Raw genomic sequence first — 23,405 nt, forward strand, 5'->3', positions numbered from 1 at the left:
CTATAGCCTGGATTTGTTTCCATAAGGATTGACTACGTTAGATGTGCAAATTTACTCATTGAGGTATGCGGCCTAAGCAATACTTTGCCTTGTAGGCACGTTTAGAAATTCAAACCGGAGGCAGGAGCAAGCTCGGAACAATCTGTCTTATGTCTACTATTCACGAGTACGATAGGAGTACTATATGTGTAAGTCTCACCCATTTCCAGCAAATCTCTTGTGATTTGTCTCATGAGGCTCAATTCTCACACGGTCTGATTCACAAAAGGTTTGTTACGAGTAGGCATGACAAATTCTTGCAGTACTCCTGGCTTACTTCCCAATTTCATTATAAACCAGGAAAACTCCTGGTTTACTCTTGGAATTCAGCCCCAAGAATACATACCATTCTCTGATGCCCTCCTACGACATCAGAACCCATTGCCTGTAATACCCCCTGAAACCCTACCCACCCTACAAAGGCTGACCTGGTCCTGCACACATTTGTCACCTCCTAATAGCTGGTGGTAAATCGAAGCAGATTTATCCACAGAAGGGAGGCTCCACATGCTGTTTTGGACCAGTCAATTCTCAGTTCGTGTTAATTCACATTCTAGGGACCAGTACTCAGAACAGCAGGATTTAAATCTGGATATACCATCTGGAATCACTCTTTCTGGCTAGAAAGTATCCTGACATCTTAATCCAAACTACTTGTAATTGGCCTAATGGTTCCTTTGATTTAAACCGATTCATTTTCTCTACACCCTTTTTGGTGAAATATTGTATTGGCTTCCCCTGAGTGGCTACCCAATGACCCTTTACTGCTGCATGTTCTGCTTTTATAACCATAATGAGAACTACCACTTCGGCATTCAAAAGAGATTTCAAAATATTTTAATCTTGAAGAGAAATATTAGTGGATCTTTTTTAGCAGGAAGAAACTCAAAATAGGCTATAAAGTAAGATGGTATGATATAGAAAACCTAAGTGTTACCTCAATTTATGGTACCATGCCCACCATCCGGCTAGAAGAGAAGAGTAACAAGCTATTTGCCTATACTATTATGGTTTCAAAGAGAGGTTTTCGAAACCTACAATCAAGATCTTGATCTTGGCATGAAATGCCTTAATAATTGCATACAAATGACTTTTTTCCTCCTAAAGAATATGGTATCTATCTATTCTCTGCATGTTTAAAGACGTATACCCCATCTTAGTTGTCTGGATACCTATTGCTGATTTTTTGTCATAGGTGAGCACAGATCATGCAGGTGTGTCATGACATAGGCCTGTCTTTCGGAATGCGGTTTTGTTGGAAGAAGAGGGGCACCCAAAGTGCTATCCTCATAGTGGCGGAAGGCTACAGCCTTCACCAGGAGTTCAGCAGCACAAGGGCGGTGGTGGCAGCATACTGTGTAGTGATCAGTAGTCGTGAACAGGTCCTTTTAAGACTGTGTCATTGGAGTCAGGCCTACTGGCTCACTCACTTTTTTGAAAGTTCAATGTGCTTGACTCACTGTTGGCCTACTTCCAGTAGATGTGCAGTGACTCTGCTCTGGATGTGTGTGTGCCTGGGAAGAGTACAGTGCAGGTATTTTTGTATGCTGCTGCCTGCTGTACCTGTTATTGTTTTAACAGTCACTTTGAAATATTTGCACCTACATGCACAAACCAAAGGGGCATTGGTTGACTTAACTGGTTTGATTTTTGTATGCTGCTGTGCTTGGTATTGTGTAACCAGTCACTATGAAATATTTGCACCTTTATGCACAAACCAAAGGGGCATTGGGTTAATAAACTGGTTTAATTTTTGTATGCTGCTGTACTTGTAATTATTTAAAAATTCACTGTGAAATATGTGCACCTTCATGCACAAAACAAAGGGGGAATTTTTTGACCAACCTGGCTTCATTTTTGCATATGGTTGGATTTGTTTTTATCATGCACTTTGAAAGTGTTTTCACCTTGGTGCAAGAAGAAAGGTGGATTGCTTTACAAAACACACTTGAGCTTTGTATAGTGCTGGATTGATGATTGTTTTATTATGCAATTTGGAAGTATTTGCACTTTTTCCTTTGCTTCTTCAGCTACAGTTAGTATAGACTATGTCATTAGGTACTTATTGTTTTTATCCTTCATAATGTGTTATTTATGGTGTTGTCTGCACGTCTATACATGTGCACCTTAAATCTTGTAATTGTTTACAATAGAGAGAAAAGATAAATACAGACAAACATCTGCATCAGTGTTCTGAAGCATCCAAGCAGTATTCATCCTCAGCCTTGTTTGCCTGTCTGTTTTAGTCCTGTTTACTAACAAAGCGATGATGGTAGAAATTGAAATTGCTTCCACAGTTCATTTTAATACTATAGAGTGGTTATTTTCATGCACAACCCCCTGAGAGAGGCAAGTGTGTGCCATGCACATAATTCACACCAGTTTATTTCTCTTGGAGCTGGCAGGGCACAGAGTTAAATCTTGTGTATTACTCATGTATATTGTCAGTCCAGTCTGTGTTATTGCAGGTTTGGGGTTGTGTTTCAAAGTTTAAAGTTATTTTCCATCAATGTTAATTCTAATTCAGACCCTATGTAGTTGTTCCTTGTACTTCAGAGATAGGCAATTCCTGAGACAATAGGACCGCTCCTTGCTATTGTTCTGATTTCTGTCTCAGTTAAATAATCTGCTCTTGACAATATTAATATAAATGGCGTAGCTTATATGTTAAGAGTGTTTCTCACTTTCTTATTAGAACTTTGAGCCCACAAATCTTGAGGCATTTCATTAAATGTTGGAGGTTTCAATTCAAAATATACCAGATTTTTTGGTGGTGTGGCAAAGTAGTAGGTGATGTGCCGGGGGGGCCCCCTCCATGTACTTTGCAGGGGGGCCCCCTCAGGTTTCGTTACGCCACTGGTAAGAGCCTATTTGTTTTTGCTCTGTCGTTTTATTTGTCTAACAGGGTATCTCGTTTATCATTTCTTCCAAATTTGTGCGAAATTACATTTGCTCTTTGCAAAACGTATCTTTGCACCGAGACAAGCAAAGGTTTCACCGCAAATATGTTGATTAGGCCACATGTTTCGCAGCTTAGCAGCAGAGTTTGGTAGGTTTCTAGCATCGGTGTGACCTTAGTTTCCAGGGGAGCGTGTGTGGAAAAGTCAGCCCATAACGCACCGGATGCCCAGGCTGCTGGCGCAAGGCGCCTCTTGGTTCCCATCATAAATAATTACCAAATGAAGAGACGGGCACTGGAAGCAGGAAGACAAGGAAAAAGGTTTATTTCTCATGAGGAGAGCCTGTCATTTGGGACACTCGCATAGTGTCTTCGGGAGGTGCTCTAACAAGTTTCTCTGAGGCTTCGTCTTTTATACACAGGTTTATGGCACACACATCCTTCATTACAATCAAGACATTGTGAAGTGTGAAGATATTCCAACACGTGGCTACAGTAGGGGCCCTTATCCTCCATACAATAGGAGGGGCTGTCACGCAGCTGAGTGTTCTGCTGATTCCTTTGGAATGTGTGCGCCTGGTCGAATCTCAGGGGTGGGGTGGTCATGATCAATAGTGGCTCCTTTCAAGAGAGGCGAGTGCATACAGTAGTGGGCAATAAACTGTATCCTCAGGCTAAGGGATGACCAGCGGTCCATGTGGACAATTAGGTTCAGAGGAAGAGGTCATCAAAGGAGAGATATTCATGAAAGGAAGGGTCAGTGTGGAAAATCGAGCGTAGAGAAAAGGGTTTATCAGAAGAGGGGTATTCACGGAAGGAAAGGAGGTGTTGGTCAGGCGCGGGGTGTGATTCTCAGAGACAGAGTCATGCGGGAAGGGAGGGCTCATGACTTGTGCATGTGAGAGCGGGGGCGGTCAGGGTGCATGGGGGAAGCTTGCAGGGTCAGGGAAGTGTGCCGATGATCGATCGTGAACAAGGAGACCATGATACCTAAAATGGCTGTCGTGTACGTGTGTGCATGGGTCTATGCTAGCGGGATAACACAGTCAGTGTTTTAGCGATATCCGTTCTGCTTACAACAAGGGGTACAGTGAACACAAATGAACGCCGCTTATGTACATACACATTGCTATTTTCAACAGTCGCCGCTTTTTTACATAAGCAAGTTCAATTTCTACATAGTCAATGCGATAGGCAGAATGCACTACATGTTAATTTACATTTGTTGGGTTCTTCATACAAGCCTAGAGATCGGCATAATATTTAGTCGGAGTCAAGAAAAGAGGTTCCGAAACATTACAGAATCAAGTTCAGACTTTTTCTCCGATGACATCAACATACAGTAAAAAGTGCTATATGAGACTTTTGGACTTGAGTGACCGATGAAATATTTTTGAGAGCAATAAAAATTGAGGGGGGGAATTCAGTTCGATGTAAACAACTAGTCAAAGGGTGGGTAGAAAGTTCAGGAAGGGGGGTCTTAGTGAAAATGTCTTTTTCAACGACGAGCCACCACTGGTAGACTCTGGTAGTCCGTTTTCTTTTCGTTGGCGCTTTTGAGCACCGGCGGTGGAGCTATAAGTCCAGCTCGGAATCATCCTTACGCGTTGCAGGGTGCGATCAGTCCTCTGCTGTTAGATCACAGTCCTGTTTCCTAACTGATCTCCTTAGGGGTGCCTTATGCTGGGCACCTGCATGTCTTTCTTCTTCCGCGGCAAAACCTAATTCTATAGTCAAAGCTTATATGAAAGAGTTTGTTGAATAATCGAGGGAGGAGAGGGCGGAGTGGGGCCAGACCTTCGAACACACCAAGGGACCAAGGGAGCAAAGGACAACGAGCAGGCAGGCCCATCAGTCGGACTCAAAAAAAGGGGGCGGGGACTTCAGGCACGAGTGGGTCAGCAAGTCGAGGGCTTTAAGGCAGCCCTTCATTCCTTCATCTGCCGAGTTTGAGAGCTGTGCCTCGTCCCGCGTCCCGTTGCTCTGCGGCTCCACCTTTGGTTGCGGTCACATGTGCTTCATGATCTGTGGCCAGGCTGTGCGTTACGTCCAGCTCCTCTCCTCCGGTGATTGTATCTTTGAATGGGTAGAAAACAAGTTTTAGAAAAACTGGCAGGAGAAGACATTTATACATCTCAATTCCGTCCCCAATCCTATGTAGGTGGGGGATAAGTTCATCGGTCACAGTCAGAATTCATCACTTATGGAGTATGTAGGAGGGCATTACCATTGAATTCATAAACCTGTTTGGCGTTCATTCGTGACGTATGTGGAGAGAAATTGGACCTTTATACACAGTGTATTATATCAAACTCAAAATCGAGTCCTTATGTAGAGACTCGCCCTTCCCTTCAACCCAAGCATCGACAATCTTACATCTCCCTTCGGGGTCGGCTAACTCTTGTAAGCAGGGGCGTTATCGTCATGAAGAAGGGGGAGGGGGCAGATGAAAAACATGTTTTTCTTGGGGAGTGAACGTTAATCAAAGTCATCAATTTCGCTTTCGAGGGTAGATGACATGAAGCTGGGGTTAATCGGGGGAAACGGAGACGCTTTGGACAGGGAGCTGGGGTCGATCGGGAGAAGTGGGGTACTCTGGACATCCGCACTCAGGGGCAGAGGAGCGAAGCAATCTGTGCATTGGGAATTGCATTTTGGCGAACCGAAAAACAGAAGGCCATTTGACGTTATAGTCCCCCCATAAAAGGCCAGATTAGGGGACATCCGTCGTTTTACCTATCCTTTCCTTCATTACCAACTCGGGTTCTATCGCTTTACAGGAAAGGGGAGGTAGTAATATGGCGAGTCACAATCGTTTAGTTCCGGTCAATTTTTCCAAACACCTTTGTGTTCGAGGAGACCCAATTAGGTGTTGTGCCGGGGTGGGCACAACGTTACCATACAAGGAAGGAGGGAACAGGGGGGCTTTAGAGAGTGTGAGAGAGTGAGAGAGCGAGAGAGTGAGAGTGAGAGAGGGAGAGAGAGAGAGAGAGAGAGAGAGAGAGAGAGAGACTGCACTCTAAGTGAGAAAGAGAGAGAGAGAGAGAGAGAGAGAGAGAGAGAGAGAGCGCACTCTAAGTGGTCCATTCAGTACACGTATGACATGGAGAGAGAAAGAGAGAGGGAGAGAGAGAGAGAGAGAGAGACGTGTACAATAATGGACCATTCAGTGCGCGCACAACATAGAACAACAGGGGTTAAGTAATACGGAAACACAAGCGGAGGGATGACGTAGATCCATACATCACGTACACACAAACTCAGACGGGGGAGACAGTACACGTATTATTTACAAAAATCCAAGATAAAACATAAAACAGTTATTGGCCAGAATTATCTTTTTCTGTATGCTGTGCATCCTTATCATCCTAAGCTCTTTTTACCCTTTTCTTCTCTTTTATTCGTCGGCTGCCTTTACTGGTGGTTTTGATTGTACACACTTACGCCGTTGGCAATTGGTCATGAACTGACCTGGTCGGGCTAATGCTCACGGTGGTATTTTCGAGTCATTTTAGCAAATGTGTTTCCAGGCTGAGACAACAGTTGGTGTCAATTGGAGAACAATGGGGCAGCCTTTAGTTACTTGTCTATGAGGATGCGAAAAGGAGGTAGTAGGTCTTTAAGTATCGGCAATATTCCTAGTCCTCCCGTCGGAGGGTACTTGTGTAATCCTTACCTCGGAATTTTCCTTAAACTTTCCCTATTTAGTTAAGTGTGGAGGGTTTAATCATGTGTGCACATTAGTTTAGGTTGTATTATTCGGAGTGCGTGGGCACCATAATCGAACGCCTTTTTCCCGTCTCTTCGTCCGTTAGATCACCATTTTCTTTTTTCGTATTTTTAACCGATGTTCCAAAGTGACCTGCAGAAAAGAGGGAAAAAGAAGGGGGCGGGGGCAGCATTTAAGAATACATCAGCGCGCATAAACCCGAAAAGGCTTTTACTTACTACATACGCGGTCTATCTCCCCGGAACGCAGTTCTTGCCAATTCGGCATTTAAGCCCAGATGAACCTTTTAGTGTGGGAGAGATGATTATCGGAAGCCGGTGGATAGCATAGGTCACCCAAGTGTGGTATTACGGATCATATGTAGGGAGGCCAGATGGCACTCCTTCGGAGCGACTTAGGAGCATTTTAACACAATTTTTCTGATACAGGTAGCATATAAAGTATAGACTGAATTCCAGGGTCTTTTAGCGGTTGCTTTAAGCTGTACAAAAATGTGCAAAGTACATACAACAAAAACCTGTACCATTCATTTTTGCAGTATCTCTGCGTACTATACTTTTTAATCCTTAAACAGTGGTCATTTATTCGAAACTTACTAATTCACACGTGACAACTACGTTTGCTTTTTCCAAAAATCTTTAATAAGAATGTCGGTGCATAAATATGGGCCTACAACCCCGTGGGCCGGCCACGGAGCAGGCTGGAACTGTTATATGTGGGGATACTTATTAGCAGAAAACTTTAATGGAGTCGGTGGTCGTTTATTTCATAATAAAAAGTGCGACAAGTGCAATAAAATCATGTAGAGACTTCAGTGTGAGCGAGTGTCATGAGTGTTGGGCTTCCAATTTTCAATAATCATGATGCGCCAAACTTAACAACAATTCATTGTCCGAATGTTCAATTAATACCCATCTGATGTCAATTTACCGTCTGAACACATAATCAGTACCCATCCAATATCAATTCATTGTCCGAACATATAACCAGTACCCATCCCATATCAATTCATTTCCCGAACTGACAGTACACATCCTGAATCAATTAATTGTCCGAACATATAATCAGTACACATCCTATATCAATTCATGTGGTTAAAAAAACCCTGCATATATATATCTCATGACACCAGGGCTGAACCATCGGGGTACAACAAGGAGTTGAAAGTTTCATTTGCATCGGCGCCATTTTGGGTGCAGTCAGGCAGATCCAGGCATAGTCTAAATCTCCACTAACTCGCGGTTGGCCCAGAGCTTCTTTTGGCAGTCCAAAAGTTCCGTTAAAGGGCAAAAGAAAGGATCGGCGGTATGAACCATCAATCAAGAGGGGAGGGAGGCAACAATGTTACTACCGGGTCATACTTGGTTTTCACCGGAACTGATCCGAACTGTAGTCTGCAGGATTCTAGTCATTCAAACTGAGGCTGGCGCCAGCATGGGAGCGCCGACGTCCTGCGGCTACATTTCCATCGTTCCGTGGGCAATCATGGCAGTCATTCCCCATCGGGGGTATCTGCGGGGTTCGGGGACTCCCGCGGCTCCTCTAGAATCTTCTAGGTCGTGGAGAACTTTTATGATGGTGGAGTCAACAAGTGACCGGGCCATTCCTTCATGCTGGGCCCGCTCTTGTAAAGTAGACCGCCATTTTGAGAGTTCGGCAGCTACCGGCAATCGCAGGGTCAAATGAGCAGGCGGGCTCCAACCTGCCGGGCGAGGTGTTGCAGCATCGCCACAGTGGATGAACCCTTTTGCCGGGCGCGTGGAGCGCCTAGGGTGCAGCTGGGGAGCCTCCACCTGGGGAGGCGGGAGAGGCTTGTTCGCACCGTCTCTCCCTCCCAGTGCACCCCACGGCGTCTCGCTTGACATTTGTTATGGCCGGACCAGGCGATGAGGACGAGGGGGGGGTCGGAGGCATGTGCAAGACATCCCCCCCCCAGTGCTGTCGCAGCCATTATTGAAGAAAGAAGAAATGTCCAGTGCGTCTTTTGGGGAGGGCCTCTGGTTGATGGTGGCCGGACGCTCCTTTCCACGGCCCCAGGAACGGGTCCCTTAGTCCATCCTGGGGACAGGCCTTGGCGCGCGGCGCCGCCTTCGGGCTGTTGGCGTAGCGGCCTCTCCACCCCCAGACCTCCCATGGAAGCCGGTCCAGACTGGGAGAGAGAGGGGGGGTCGAGGACATGGACATTCCCCCCCTGCAACTCTCCAGTGTTGTCGTAGCAGCCACCGCGGCCGGATCCCGTCGGCCTCGGCCTCTTATGATCTCCGGCCGACGGTTGGCAGCAGGACCCGCCCTACATGTGTTGCTGGGCGTAGCCGTAAACCTGTTGCACTTTGGGAGGTTCCAGAATGGGGGCGGATGTCTGCTGACTTGTATCTTTCCCAGGTTGCCGTTATTTGGGCGTGGCAGGCGGTGGGACAGACATGTTTGGAGCAGTGAGGGGCGGTGAAGCCTCGTTGCCTCATGGCCATCGCAATGTCAACGTTGGCTTCTCTTATCATTTTCAGGTTTCTTATTACGGGCTTATTTCTAACGTTTCTTGTTTCTAGGACAATAATAGGTTTTATCATTAAGTATTGTTATCGTTTCCTTGTTCGTTATTTAATAAAAAGTTCATCAGTGGCCTACTGATTTCGTTTTCCTATTCCTTTCTTTCCAGGTTGTTTCATGCTAAAGTTTCTGTTAACAGGATACAGTGATCACTTCGTTATTATTGTATATGTCCTTTTCACTAGGGGTGCTCTCTGGTCGGGCCAGATGACCTACCTCTAGTAAATGGTCCGGGTGAAACTGGCGTATCAATCAGTGGGGAGTAGATAGGCATGACAGATTACAACGGGGGACAAAGGTCCGCATTACCTACCCTTCACTACTTGCAAATATTTTTCCTACGTTATTTGCAAACAGGGAATACCTCCAAGAAAAGAACCAATTTCCAAACAGTCAATGTTCGGACAAACAATCAATCAATGAGGAACGAAATAGGCACGACGGGTTACAATTGGGGGCAAAAGCCTGCGTTACCTACCCTTCACTATCTGCAATGGGAGAGAGAATATTCCTATTCTTCCCCGTTTGTAGGCAGAGAATGATCCTTAAGAGAACCAACTTCGAACAATTCAATGCTCGATTCAAACAATCAATCAATGGGGAGAAAAATAGGTATGACGGATTACAATGGGGACAAAAGTCTGCATTACCTATCCTTCACTATCTGCAAAGACTAAACAGAGTATGGCGACTCTGTGCTTGCTTGCAAATAGAGAATCTCTCAGAGACAATAAAGTGAGTAATACTAGTATTTTCAAACAATCAATCAATCAATTTCGCAATTTGTCGTGTGTCACGACCTTACCCGGACCGGACCATGTGGACAGTTCTTCGCCTTCCTTTTTCCAGCGCCCGATCGTTCTCTTTCTCCATGTTTTTACCGCAGCATTCCTGTGGGATTCCAGTCAGGACAATAGGTCACTTGAGAGAGGTCCGTTCGGAATCGGTGAAGTTCATTCAATCGGCAGCCGGACGAGGGCCCTCTCAAGGCAGGTATACTCCAATCATTTAGATGTTCACCCCATCGTCTGGACCTCTCTTACCGGACCTTATGTCGCTGATGGACCCCGCGTTGGGCGCCAATTGTGGAAAAGTCAGCCCAAAACGCACCGGATGCCCAGGCTGCTGGCGCAAGGCGCCTCTTGGTTCCCATCATAAATAATTACCAAATGAAGAGACGGGCACTGGAAGCAGGAAGACAAGGAAAAAGGTTTATTTCTCATGAGGAGAGCCTGTCATTTGGGACACTCGCATAGTGTCTTCGGGAGGTGCTCTAACAAGTTTCTCTGAGGCTTCGTCTTTTATACACAGGTTTATGGCACACACATCCTTCATTACAATCAAGACATTGTGAAGTGTGAAGATATTCCAACACGTGGCTACAGTAGGGGCCCTTATCCTCCATACAATAGGAGGGGCTGTCACGCAGCTGAGTGTTCTGCTGATTCCTTTGGAATGTGTGCGCCTGGTCGAATCTCAGGGGTGGGGTGGTCATGATCAATAGTGGCTCCTTTCAAGAGAGGCGAGTGCATACAGTAGTGGGCAATAAACTGTATCCTCAGGCTAAGGGATGACCAGCGGTCCATGTGGACAATTAGGTTCAGAGGAAGAGGTCATCAAAGGAGAGATATTCATGAAAGGAAGGGTCAGTGTGGAAAATCGAGCGTAGAGAAAAGGGTTTATCAGAAGAGGGGTATTCACGGAAGGAAAGGAGGTGTTGGTCAGGCGCGGGGTGTGATTCTCAGAGACAGAGTCATGCGGGAAGGGAGGGCTCATGACTTGTGCATGTGAGAGCGGGGGCGGTCAGGGTGCATGGAGGAAGCTTGCAGGGTCAGGGAAGTGTGCCGATGATCGATCGTGAACAAGGAGACCATGATACCTAAAATGGCTGTCGTGTACGTGTGTGCATGGGTCTATGCTAGCGGGATAACACAGTCAGTGTTTTAGCGATATCCGTTCTGCTTACAACAAGGGGTACAGTGAACACAAATGAACGCCGCTTATGTACATACACATTGCTATTTTCAACACGTGGGGCTATTAGCCGAGGAGACGTCCAATATTAGACCATCTTTGATGATTTCCAATCTGGGGGTGGGACAGAGGGCACTGTTTGTACCACAGCAAAAGTCCATTCTGCGACTTTTATTAATGCATCACCAACAAAGCCCTCTATCAAACCTAACACTGAAGGTCACTTTACTGAGTCGATGCAGTTTCTTTCTTAGTCTCCCTTTGCTGTCCATAAAAAGCCAAGAAATAAAACATGGTACATTATGAGCAGAACATGCACTTTGCACTTGAACAAATCCATTTAGCCCATCTTGTAATAAATCACACTGCGGAGATGGTAAATGATGTGTAAACAGGAAAGAGACATGCACGAAGAGGCATGCACTCCGTAGATGTCTGTTACCCCTCACAAGAGGCTGCAACAAGGCTTGATTTCTTCCCTACTATGTGCATGGTCAGGAAATGCTCCTGGCCCTTACTACATGCTTTGACCTAGAGTAATTATCGGAGGATGGAGAAATTCAAAGTTAGCCCAGGTCAGGTGCTGCAGTGCAGAACTGACATTTGTTGCTATTGCTCTGCTCCACCACGCTTCATGCACAATGCCTTTACTGGCACGCTGCGCACAAAAAAGGGGGAGAAGAGCAAGTAATAGAAATGGCCAATCACTGTATGGGTTCATCATAAACGCCATACAGTGATTGGTCATTATTCTGGCCTGGACCTGAATCCTTCTCCCCCACCCCAGCGCTGTCCGATATGACTAGTAACCGTCCGAGATGCCTAGTACTCGTCCTTCGGAGCAATCCAGGTGCAGCTCTCCTTCAGAGCCAGGCTTGGCATAGTCAGGGAAACCCATCTCTCATCAGGAGTCCGGGGTATAGGAGGCTGCGGCTGTGAGCCTCCCCTGGCTCACTAATTGCAATGGGTAAGAGGCCTGCAGTGCATGGCAGGCTGGTCGCCAAAGGGCAGCCGGCCAACCTGACATGAGCTGACCTGAATGTTGTTAAGCCCCACCCCCTCAACCCTCCTGCACGACCCAGTCCCCTGCTACAACCATGCTCGGCCGCAGCTGAATAAAATGCTGTGGCATGGCAAGAATTAAAAAATATATTCAATTGTTCATAAAGGGCCTAAGAAGGCACATAGCTGCTAGGAGGAGGGCAAATAAATAGTAGGTCAACGTCCGATGCCTCAGTATAGTATAGTAACCGCCGCTTGTCATGTATTTTTAAGTAATACTTCATTTCAATCTGTTCTTATTCTAAGTTTGCAAAGAAGTGTTGTTATGGGTAGTAGTAAAGTCTTGTTAGTACGGACAAACCCACTCTCTGCATTCAGTTTTGAATCCTGACTTAATGCTTCTTAATTTAACATTTAATGATTTAACACACTTGCATTATATATTGTCTCTTTGTGTGTGTTGTAAAGCGCGCTGACACCCTACACTGGTATGAATGGAGCTATAAAGGATAATAAATACATACATTTAACATAAATTAGCAAGTGCTATTTAAATCGTTATTTTTGTAATTACTCATACACATAGATACAACTGACGTTCTTACTGTGCATGCACATCTCTTACAGGGAGGGGTTGAACAAAGTTAAAAATGTGCCTCAAAAATATAGTTTCTCTTAAGTACCTCTGAAGTGGTAAGTTGTGTGCATTTGTTTCCTTCCCTTGCATTGGCATTTAGGACTTGGGCTCCAGAAGGCTCAACAAAAGAAGGATTGATGGCCCTTTCAAATCAGACTTTTTCTTCTGCCACCACCCTAGGTTGGCGGGCAACAGTAGGGAGTACTTCAGATCCATTTCACTTAATTTCCACGTGACTGCTAGGAAGGAGCCATTGCGTTGTACCATGATAGTATAGTTGGGGAACAATGATGTGCATGCATTACCTACTCTAATGTCATCCACCTTGTGGGTTTCCCGCAGTATAGAATCTCTGTCACAGTAGTGTAACAGACGGAAAATTATCGGTCTGGACTTTGCTCCTGAGCTAGGTTTTCTAGTCAGGACTTGGTGTGCACGCTCTATGGAGAAGTATTATGATAGCATTGCCTCCGGTAACAATCTCTGTAACCATGTTTTGCTGTATTGTACCGAGTGTTGCCTCTCCTCACCCTCCAGAAGTCTGATGAGCTGGACATTTTTTTGTGTGGAGCGACCTTCTGCATCCTCCACCTGCGCTTCCAGGGTTGGTATTCGTGCTTGGCAATTTTGCAGTGTTGATTCCATTTGACGGGTGGTTGGCTGGATATCAGATAGTGTTTGTTCTACTGCACTTACTCTGTACGCCAGGGTATGATAATTAGCATGTAGTAACCTGAGGTCAGCCACCACATCATTAATTGTCGATTCTTAGGACGTGTGAGTCTTCTCTACGGCCTTCAACACAACATCAAGTTTATTCACGGGAGTTGGGCGAGGTAGTGCCCATAGTTAAGGAGGATTGCGAGGACGACCTTGAATTGTTGTTTCGTAGATGCCCCATGGTGGCAGTCCCCAGTATTAGGAGAGCAAAAGGGTAAATGGTCAAAATATCGAATCCAAAATATAGACAAACCAAAATATCGAGTCCAAAATATAGAATGGACAAAATATCGAATGGACAGAATATAGAATATAGACATCAAAAATATCGTTTTGAAGGTAAGTAATGTAATATCGATTTTAAAAATATAGACAGTCAAAATATCGATGTACATAATAAAGTTTATTAAAAATATCGAATTTTTAATATCGCAATTTTTTAAGTGTTTTTTATGTTAGTATATGTGTGAAAAGTGTATATATTTTTGTAATTTATTTTAAGTAATTAATTTTATGTTATTTAATTATTGTGTAATTTAATTCTGTAGCGGGTTGTGGGTTTATATGGGAATAGGGTGGGAAGTAATTTAATTATAATTAATTAAATATATTAATTAATTAATTGGTATTTATTTACAATAAATTGTTAATTAATTTTAAATTGTTAATTAATTAATTCTTAATTGATAATTATTTTTTATTAATTGATTAATTGATAATTATGTGAATTAAATTTATTTATTTTCTGTAGCGGGTTGTGGGTTTATAGGGGAATAGGGTGGGAAGTAATTTAATTATAATTAATTAAATATGTTAATTAATTAATTGGTATTTATTTAGAATAAATTGTTAAATAATTTTTAATTGGTAATTAATTAATTCTTAATTGATAATTATTTTTTATTAATTGATTAATTGACAATTATGTGAATTAAATTAATTTATTTTCTGTAGCGGGTTGTGGGTTTTTAGGGGAATTGGGTGGGAAGTAATTTAATTATAATTAATTAAATACGTTAATTAATTAATTGGTATTTATTTAGAATAATTGTTAATTAATTTTTAATTGGTAATTAATTAATTCTTAATTGATAAATATTTTTTATTAATTGATAATTATGTGAATTAAATTAGTTTATTTTCTGTAGCTGGTTGTGGGATTATAGGGGAATAGGGTGGGAAGTAATTTAATTATAATTAATTAAATATGTTAATTAATTAATTGGTATTTATTTTGAATAAATTGTTAATTAATTTTTAATTGGTAATTAATTAATTCTTAATTGATAATTAATTTGTATTAATTGATTAATTGATGATTATTGGAATCATAATAATTTATTTTTACTAGAGTGGGAATAGTAAAATTCACCCCTATGCTATCCAAAGCTTTCCCTACTGTTGCACTCTCTGGAGTAGGAATAGTAATTTTTACCCCTACCCTATCCAACGCTTTCCCTACTGTTGCACTCTCTGGAGTTGGAATAGTAAATTTTACCCCTATGCTATCCAACGCTTTCCCTACTGTTGCACTCTCTAGAGTGGGAATAGTAATTTTTACCCCTACGCTATCCAACGCTTTCCCTACTGTTGCACTCTCTGGAGTGGGAATAGTAATTTTTACCCCTACGCTATCCAACGCTTTCCCTACTGTTGCACTCTCTGGAGTGGGAATAGTAATTTTTACCCCTACGCTATCCAAAGTTTTCCCTACTGTTGCACTCTCTGGAGTGGGAATAGTAATTTTTACCCCTACGCTATCCAACGCTTTCCCTACTGTTGCACTCTCTGGAGTGGGAATAGTAATTTTTACCCCTACGCTATCCAACGCTTTCCCTACTGTTGCACTCTCTGGAGTGGGAATAGTAATTTTTACCCCTACGCTATCCAACCCTTTCCCTACTGTTTCACTCTCTGGAGTGGGAATAGTAATTTTTACTCCTATGCTATCCAACGCTTTCCCTTCTGTTGCACTCTCTGGAGTGGGAATAGTAATTTTTACCCCTACGCTATCCAACGCTTTCCCTACTGTTGCACTCTCTGGAGTGGGAATAGTAATTTTTACCCCTACGCTATCCAACGCTTTCCCTACTGTTGCACTCTTTGGAGTGGGAATAGTAATTTTTACCCCTACGCTATCCAACGCTTTCCCTACTGTTGCACTTCCAGGAGTGGGAATAGTAATTTTTACACCTCCGCTATCCTACGGTAATAATATTGTGTATTTATTATTAATATTATGTTAATATATATATATATATATATATATATGTTTTAACAGATATAATTGTATTTTCTTTATATAAGTTAAATTAGTTATTTAATAATTTTAAGGTAATTTAAGTATTTTTAAGTATATTTTAGCTATTTATGTTTAATATTTTTTTAATTTTACATTAATTTTAAGAAATTCGATATTTTTATAATGTATATATATATAAACGATATTTTTGGGTCGATATTTTGGTACTTACCTGTTTGGAGATAGGAATTCGATATTTTGTCTGTCGATATTTTGGAATCTATTTTTTTGGGTAGTCTATATTTTGTCCCTCGATATTTAGTCAGTCATCCAGCAAAAGGTCAGTAACATGAACAACAGTCCAGCTTGCAGGTGTTTTGTGTCGCAGTTCACACACCGGAGCACGAGCAATTTGGTGATTGCGGTCAGATATGGTCAAAATTGGTACTTCAGCCCAATATGGCCCAGCCGGCAACGCAAGATGGCCTTTGTGGCTGTCGGGGTGGAGGTGGTGGGATGTCTTTAGTTATTTGGTGATGGCCAGGGTCCAGTGTCAGTAATTCATGGGCCTTCCATCCAGGTCCGGGCGCAAGGATCTGCCATCAATTGGGCCATAACTTCCATTCAAATAAGTAGAGTTCGAAGGTATTTGGCAGCTTTTTCTAAGGCAGTAATTCACTGGTGTCAGTGTGCTTTAAGTTGCGGAATCCCGCAGGGGATTATGAGGTGGTTACAGTAGGTGGGTGGACTTCCAGTAGCCGATCAGGTACATGATAATTGAGGCAGCTCTAGGCAACAGCTTTAGGCTTGAATGCTCCTTGCGTGCAAGGTCTGTGCACACTTTTGGACCCACGCGCAGATGCTCACTTGTTCCTCAGCATTGCAGCACAAGCAGCCCAGGACTGTCCAGTGTTCACGGTGAGGGGGGACGTACACAACTTATCTGGACTCGAGTGAGCAGTCACCTACAGTACCTCTCTGAAAGTTCGCGTTGATCTTGATTTTGGTACAGCCTTAAGTACTGGACACTAGGCAAGAGGATTGTGCAGGTCTATGCTACAAACACCAGTGCACAAGTGGAGCACATCTCATGTCCATGTGTGGTATCAACGTTCCCGGTGGAAGATCGAGGGGTGCATGGCCGGCGCGGCGCAGTTTCCCCAAAGAGGCCTCTTCAGGACGTGTTGGCATATGGGTGCTGCTGATGAACAGAGAATGCACCGGCGTGGGACGAGGGTGTGGTAGGGCCCACGCAGCATCAACGGGTCCAGTTCATGTTTCAGGAGGGTGTGCCAGGACCCAAGTTCACAGTTGCTGGCCAGAGATTGCTGTCCACGTCTTATAAGCCATGATGCGGCTCAATAAGCAGAGGGAGTGGGACAGCTGATTTCGTTCAGCCAGATGTGTAGTCTACAATATAAGCTGGTCAGCCGTAGCAAGCATCAGGCTGCAGGGCTGCGGCTGTTCCGCTCACGGTCTGTCTCCAGATAAAAGCGGGGGCCCCTCTCCAGCGAGACGTGGTCCTCCGCATCTGCAATCAGTGCACGGGGGACAATTGCTACACAGCTGCTCTGCTCTCCCCATTCTGCCCTTCTCTTGGGGAGATGCCTACTGGAATGACGGGGCAAGGCAGTGTGGTGTTACATCTTAGTCCACGGCCCCCACCGGTTGTTGGCAACACGCAGGTTTCCCCTGAGCTGCAATTGGCTCTATGTGAAGTCCGGCTGCAAGTTTTCCCCAGCAGCTCCACCCGACTCTTTAGTGGCTTCTCCACTCTGCCGTGGTCTCCTCCGTGTAGGGCTTTACCTAGGCATGGGCGCTCGCGTAGTTTGCGTAGTTTGCGCAACTACGCGCTACGTGAATTGCACGTAGCGCAGTGCAAAAATGCAAAGCATAGCGGGCATTATTTGCTTGCTCGCGGTCCTCACCATCAAGTTTGGCAACTGCGAGTGAGCAAAATGACATCCCGGCTAGACTTTTTCCTCATTCGCGATCAGCAACATCAAGCTGCCGATCGCGAGCGTGGAAAATAAACCTCCCGGCGAGATTCTCAACACGTGGAGGTCAGGTTTCTCATCGCGAGTGGTCGCGTATGCTCGCGACCGCTCGCAATGAGAAACTACCAGTCCGCGTTGAGAAAACTGCTGCTTGAGTACAAATCTACTCAAGCGGCAGAAAACGACCGCTTGCACTGTACAAGGTGCCGTATGCAATGATTGCACAGTGCGACAAGCATCCGGCACTGTGCTATCATTGCGAACAGCATTTCCTACCGCACCACGCAGTTCGCGTAGTTCTACGCATAGCTCCCGTAGTGCGAAGTGCACTTTGCGAAGCTACGCGTAGCACTACTACGCCCAGGGTTAGTTTCACCACGCCCTAGTCGCTGCTCCACCACCACCTCCCTGATCCTCAGCAGCTCCTCAACCAAAATTTGTGCGTGGGAATCGATGCTACAACACTCAAGCCACACACCCCCTTATGTTCCTCAATCATCATAAACATAAGATTAGAAATATACATAAATCTAATTTTCAGTTTGAAGTTGCTTGGTCCAAGGGGAAAACGTATCAGAGAGTAAGCTGCTTTTGTAATAAGGTAAATGAAACTGTTAAACATATATAGGAGTTGTTCGATATAAGGATATTTTTATGGCCAATTTTTCGTGAAAATGGACCCAGAATTGTAGGAGATACTACGTTGCTCTACTTCAATGGCAAAATATGAAAACATATTAGTTGCATTGTAAAATTATTCAGGTTTGTTTTAATTGTTTATAGCTTGTTAGAAAACTATTGTAATTTACTGTATTTTGTAACTTTTTTATTGTTGTTTATCTGGTATGAATTTGATTTTTGAAATTCTACGTTTTTTTTGTTGTGACTATTAATCTACACAGTGAATAGACTTACTACTCCTAAAAAAATTTATATGTACGTATTTGTATATTTTTTTTTAGATCTGGTCGAGAGAAAACTTTAGCTGTCTCTCTAGTCTCATTCAGATTTTCTGTTGGCTTTTAGATTGTTCTCCTAATCCATTTTGTCTACTCAAGTGTGATTCTCTTTTTACTTACTCCCACCAGAGCATACATCATCGGGCAGTAGGTTAGCACTCTTCAACCATTAACTGTCTTCAGTGTGAGTGTTGGCATCTTGATTGTGCACAGGGAGATAGCTGTTGTGCACAGGGAGATAGCTGCTTAAATAGTCGTTACTTGAGTATCGCGGCCAGGAGGCTAATCTCTGCTTCATTTAATTGAGTTTTCTTATTTGTTTTGGCAATAGGTCATGTTTTACTTATAATTGTGCAAACATAAGCACACCACATTTAGAAAGCATTGATTTTACTTTGGATTACTTTTAGGCTTTCAAAACCTATTCCATATGTTTACAAACAGAAAGTAACCTTGCACCTTGCCAAGGTCAGATATATTGGCTTTGCCAGTGCTGTTTTATTTTTTTATGTTTATATTTTTGTGACACCTTTTTCTTTATGCTTATAGAATGAAGTATGTTTTTTGATACACATTTATTTTATCAAGCCACCTTGTCAGGCATAGATATATTCAACTTTTTTAACATTCATGATTACCAATAGCTGAATGTTTTGTCTGCATTGGCTTATACAATGGCTATGAAAGCTCATTTCTGCAGTATGCTTGCAAGAAATGTATGATGTTATGCTTCACATTCATAGTAAAAGAGCCTTTGGTTTTCCAGATGGCCGCATTACAAATGTAGTTACCAGTGTTGAGGTTGAAGCCTACCAGACAGTGCCAATGTCTTGTTTACTAACAGTATCTTAGGGAGATTCTGAAAGCAATTCCTGATAATGGATTCCTCCCATCGTTTACCATTAGCTTTGTGTTTTGTAACTCACATTTGCTTCCTTTCTATTTGCTGGCTTTATTTGTTTTAGGCTGTCCAGCTTGAGTTTGTCCCTCCCGTGCAGCGTAGCCTATTTATTGTATTCTTCCACTCCACTCTATGACATGCCACTCCACTCTATTCTATGAAATGCTACACTACTCTACGCCACGCCACTCAATAACATGTCACTCCACTCTGTGCCACTCAATGCCACTTCAGTCTACACCACTCCACTCTATGACACAAAACTCTACTCCACTCTATGACACTCCACTCTGCGACATTCTACGCCACTACATGCTGTGACACTTCTCTCCACTCTACACCACTCTACAATACTCCACTCTACGTCACTCTACTCTGTGCCACTGCACTCTACTCTTCGCCACTGCACTTTACACCACTCTACTCTTCCTCACTCTCTGACACTCCACTCCATCTCTAACAACTCCTCTACACCACTCTTTGCCATTCTACTCTATACCATTCTATACCACTATGGATCACTCTGTGACACTTCACTCTATGACACTCCTCTTCACACCACTCCACTCAATGACAATCCACTCAATGCCACTCCACTCTACATAACACAGAGTGGTCTTGTGACAGTGCTGTCAAACCAGACCGTAAATATCTAAAGCCAAGTTTAGAGCTAACTGCTTACCTGATATTTGCATTGCCTAACTTTTTTCTAAAATAGTATGCATATATGCATGTAAAATGAGTAAGGATTTCAAAATACAGTTTCTACAAAGTGTTTACTTATAAAAAGAACCTCTAAGTTTTCATTTCTTGATTCTCGTCTTTCCACAATTATATCCCTTTCTATATAGGGAAGTTGTTTATAAAGCTGTGCATTTAAAAACCTAACACAGATATAGTACCAAGCACATTCTGTCTACATTAAGATTTACCATGAAACCTGTGGAGAGATGGGCGGGTTGTAAACAGAGGGTATGGAAATAGGCAATATCCTTCATGCAACATCTTCCTCAGTGACAATGATTACTCCAAAATAATAAGACATCTCAAGTCAAATAAATACTATCTTGACACCTTCTCCACAATATCATAAAAACACATTTCACCTTTTTGTACAAGTCTGGTACTTTATGATTAATGCTTCACACACATGCCCAAATCATGCTCATATTAAAAAAGTAAAGAGTGACCTCAACATTGTAAACACACTTGAACCTATTTCTAACCTCCCATGGCCCAGAAAAGTGATTACAATTGTGTCCAATCAACTAATATCTTATATCAACAAGGAAGACAAGGAACACCTACTAGCACGTTATTAATCTGACCTCTGCACTGGCTGCAGAACTGAAAAGCCACTGCAGAAATCTATGTGACTACAGCCCACCCTGTATGAGCTCTCTGACTTGTCATTCTTCCCAATCCTCCAGTGGCAATTGACACAACCTGAATCTCACCCATGTAAGATAAAACGGGTTTCCAAAGACAAGTGCCCTTCTAGAAAACCATCATGAAATAAAAACAAATTGGAAAGCATACCTCTGGAAAAGCTCCACTGTCTTGCAGTGTTTCTCTGAGTTCAATCTCGACAGCCATAACTATCAATCTTCGTCTTGAGTCGCTGAGCACTCTATTTAAAAGAATGAGTGTCTCTATTTATTGGTATGTGAATGACACACAACTTTTCTTTAAAGAGTAATGGGTAAAATGCACACTTACTCTTCATTAATGCCTGCCAAACTTAAAAATGCTAACACCATGAAATTATGAGTTTCTACTTCTCATGCCGATGCCACAAACAGGTTTCTCCCCCCACTGATTGATGGACGAAATTTCTCTCCAGCCTATCGTTGGCGTTTCACTATGAACTCTACCATTCTAATTCATCCCACACATCCACAAAAATGATAAAACTGCCAATATCACCTCCCCCTGCTTAAAAAAATGAAATGCCTACTTTTAACCACACCTGAAATTGCCATCAAATGTCATGGTCATTTCTTAATGTGATTTTTGAAATATCATATTTGCATACTTAATACAATCCCTACTCACTCTACTGAAAGTGGTTCTTCACATGACTGTCAAACTCCTATCTTCCACAAGTAATATGATCACATGTCACGCATACTAAAAGACTTGCACTCAATGAAGCCATAATAAAATAAGAAATGTGCCGCCTGTTGTATATAACCATTAATCAAAAGAATCTGCCCTACTAAAAAGACTTACGATTTTAGATTATTAATGACAACACTGTGCATAGTGGTGGTGAGAGCTGCTGGATAGAACTGCCTAAAGACTGCTATCACTGATGAATTCGGATTATAATATTCTAATGAAGATCTTGGATTAAATATATATTATATACCATAGCTATTTAATAACAATGGCAGTGATTGGCTTTATATTTGTGCGAACAGTATATAATGTGGACTTTGTTTTAGACTTTGGCGGACAGGGTACACCAACAAAACGTAGTGGGTGTCCCATCCAGCATGTTACACATGCATTATAGAGAATGGTGCTCTAAATAGAGCGGACAGGACATCTGCTACGTTTTTACCCTGGGCACCAAACTCTGCATAAGGGCAGAGTTTTGCATTTTTTACCCTTGACAGTAAAAGTCATATTTGACCTGTCATTTTGCTTCTTGTCTGAGAGATGTATTTATTTACTGTAATTATTACCATCTTTCATAGATTTCTGCAACAAAACAATAGCTCCTGATATTGTATGTGAAACATCTGATGAAATAGAGCTGTGCGCCACTCAGTCGCTCTACCTGAAACCAGTGCCAAGGTTGACTATCCGAGTCATGCTTCCAGAATTACAAGATGCAACCATGACTTTTTCTAACCAAGACATAATAGACCAGTTGAAGGACACTGTTTCTCCGGATCAGTTTAGAAATATAAAGGTTTCAGAAAGCACAAAGGAATTCATTCGACTAGAAGGGGAGGCAGACACCAAAGGTTTGGCCCAGGCTTTTTTGGCAAAACTGCATGAAAGTGTCATCAAGTTGAATGGTCTAACGGAGGTCTTGAAAGTGGAAGTTAAAGAAGATCAAATTAATTTTCCATTTAAACAAAGCTGGGAGTCTTCACTGCAAGCAACAAAGGAATTGAAGGAAAATGAGGAACCTGAAGATGGGCAAAAGCAAGATATCCCATCTAGTCTATATTTAGAAGGGTTGCCTTGCCAATGGTTTCTTTCAACTGATTGCAATGGTGTAAAGCCAAGTGTAGATGTTTTAAAACAAGTTTTTGAAACATTTGGAACTGTGAGGGTTATTGATATCCCCATGCTAGAATCCTGTGCCGTGGAAGTGTCTGGAGAAGGTTGTGATAATGCCACTTTGGGATGTCTTGACACTTTTGAAGCTTTCATCCAGTATGAAGACTCAAAAAGCTTGAGAAAGGCAATGGAGTCCTTACGAGGAATGCAACTGATATTTAAAGGAGAAGACGGGAAAAGCGTGCCATGCAATATGAAGGTAGGTTCATTTGTAATTTTCTTTTATGTAATTAAACTGATTTAGGTGAATTCTTGTGGAAAAAAATATGATCTCTTTATCTGGAATAATTTGCTTGTCTGACTGTCTTGCACTACTGTTTAACTGTGTACAATAACTAATCGCAGTAGTTTATTAAGTTGAACAATTCCAGTGGACTAAGTTGACTGCTGTCATTCTCAAACTGCTATCTTTACCCATCTTTTGTGGTGCTGCAAAACTATGCACAAACTTCTGGTCTTAT

At 42.8% G+C, this 23,405-nt stretch overlaps 1 protein-coding gene across 3 annotated transcripts in view; it reads left to right on the forward strand.

The window, feature by feature from the left end:
* The window catches only part of LOC144829492 (A-kinase anchor protein 17B-like), an 810,983-nt gene that overhangs the window by 314,805 nt on the left and 472,773 nt on the right, over positions 1–23,405 (forward strand). For all 3 annotated transcript variants that reach the window (XM_078688684.1, XM_078688685.1, XM_078688686.1), the window contains one exon: positions 22,350–23,143. In XM_078688684.1, the coding sequence (XP_078544810.1) occupies positions 22,350–23,143 (794 nt within the window). The remainder of the gene's footprint in view (positions 1–22,349; positions 23,144–23,405) is intronic.

The sequence above is a fragment of the Lissotriton helveticus genome, chromosome 4_1, assembly GCF_964261635.1.
Source record: "Lissotriton helveticus chromosome 4_1, aLisHel1.1, whole genome shotgun sequence".
Classification (NCBI taxonomy): Eukaryota; Metazoa; Chordata; class Amphibia; order Caudata; family Salamandridae; genus Lissotriton; species Lissotriton helveticus.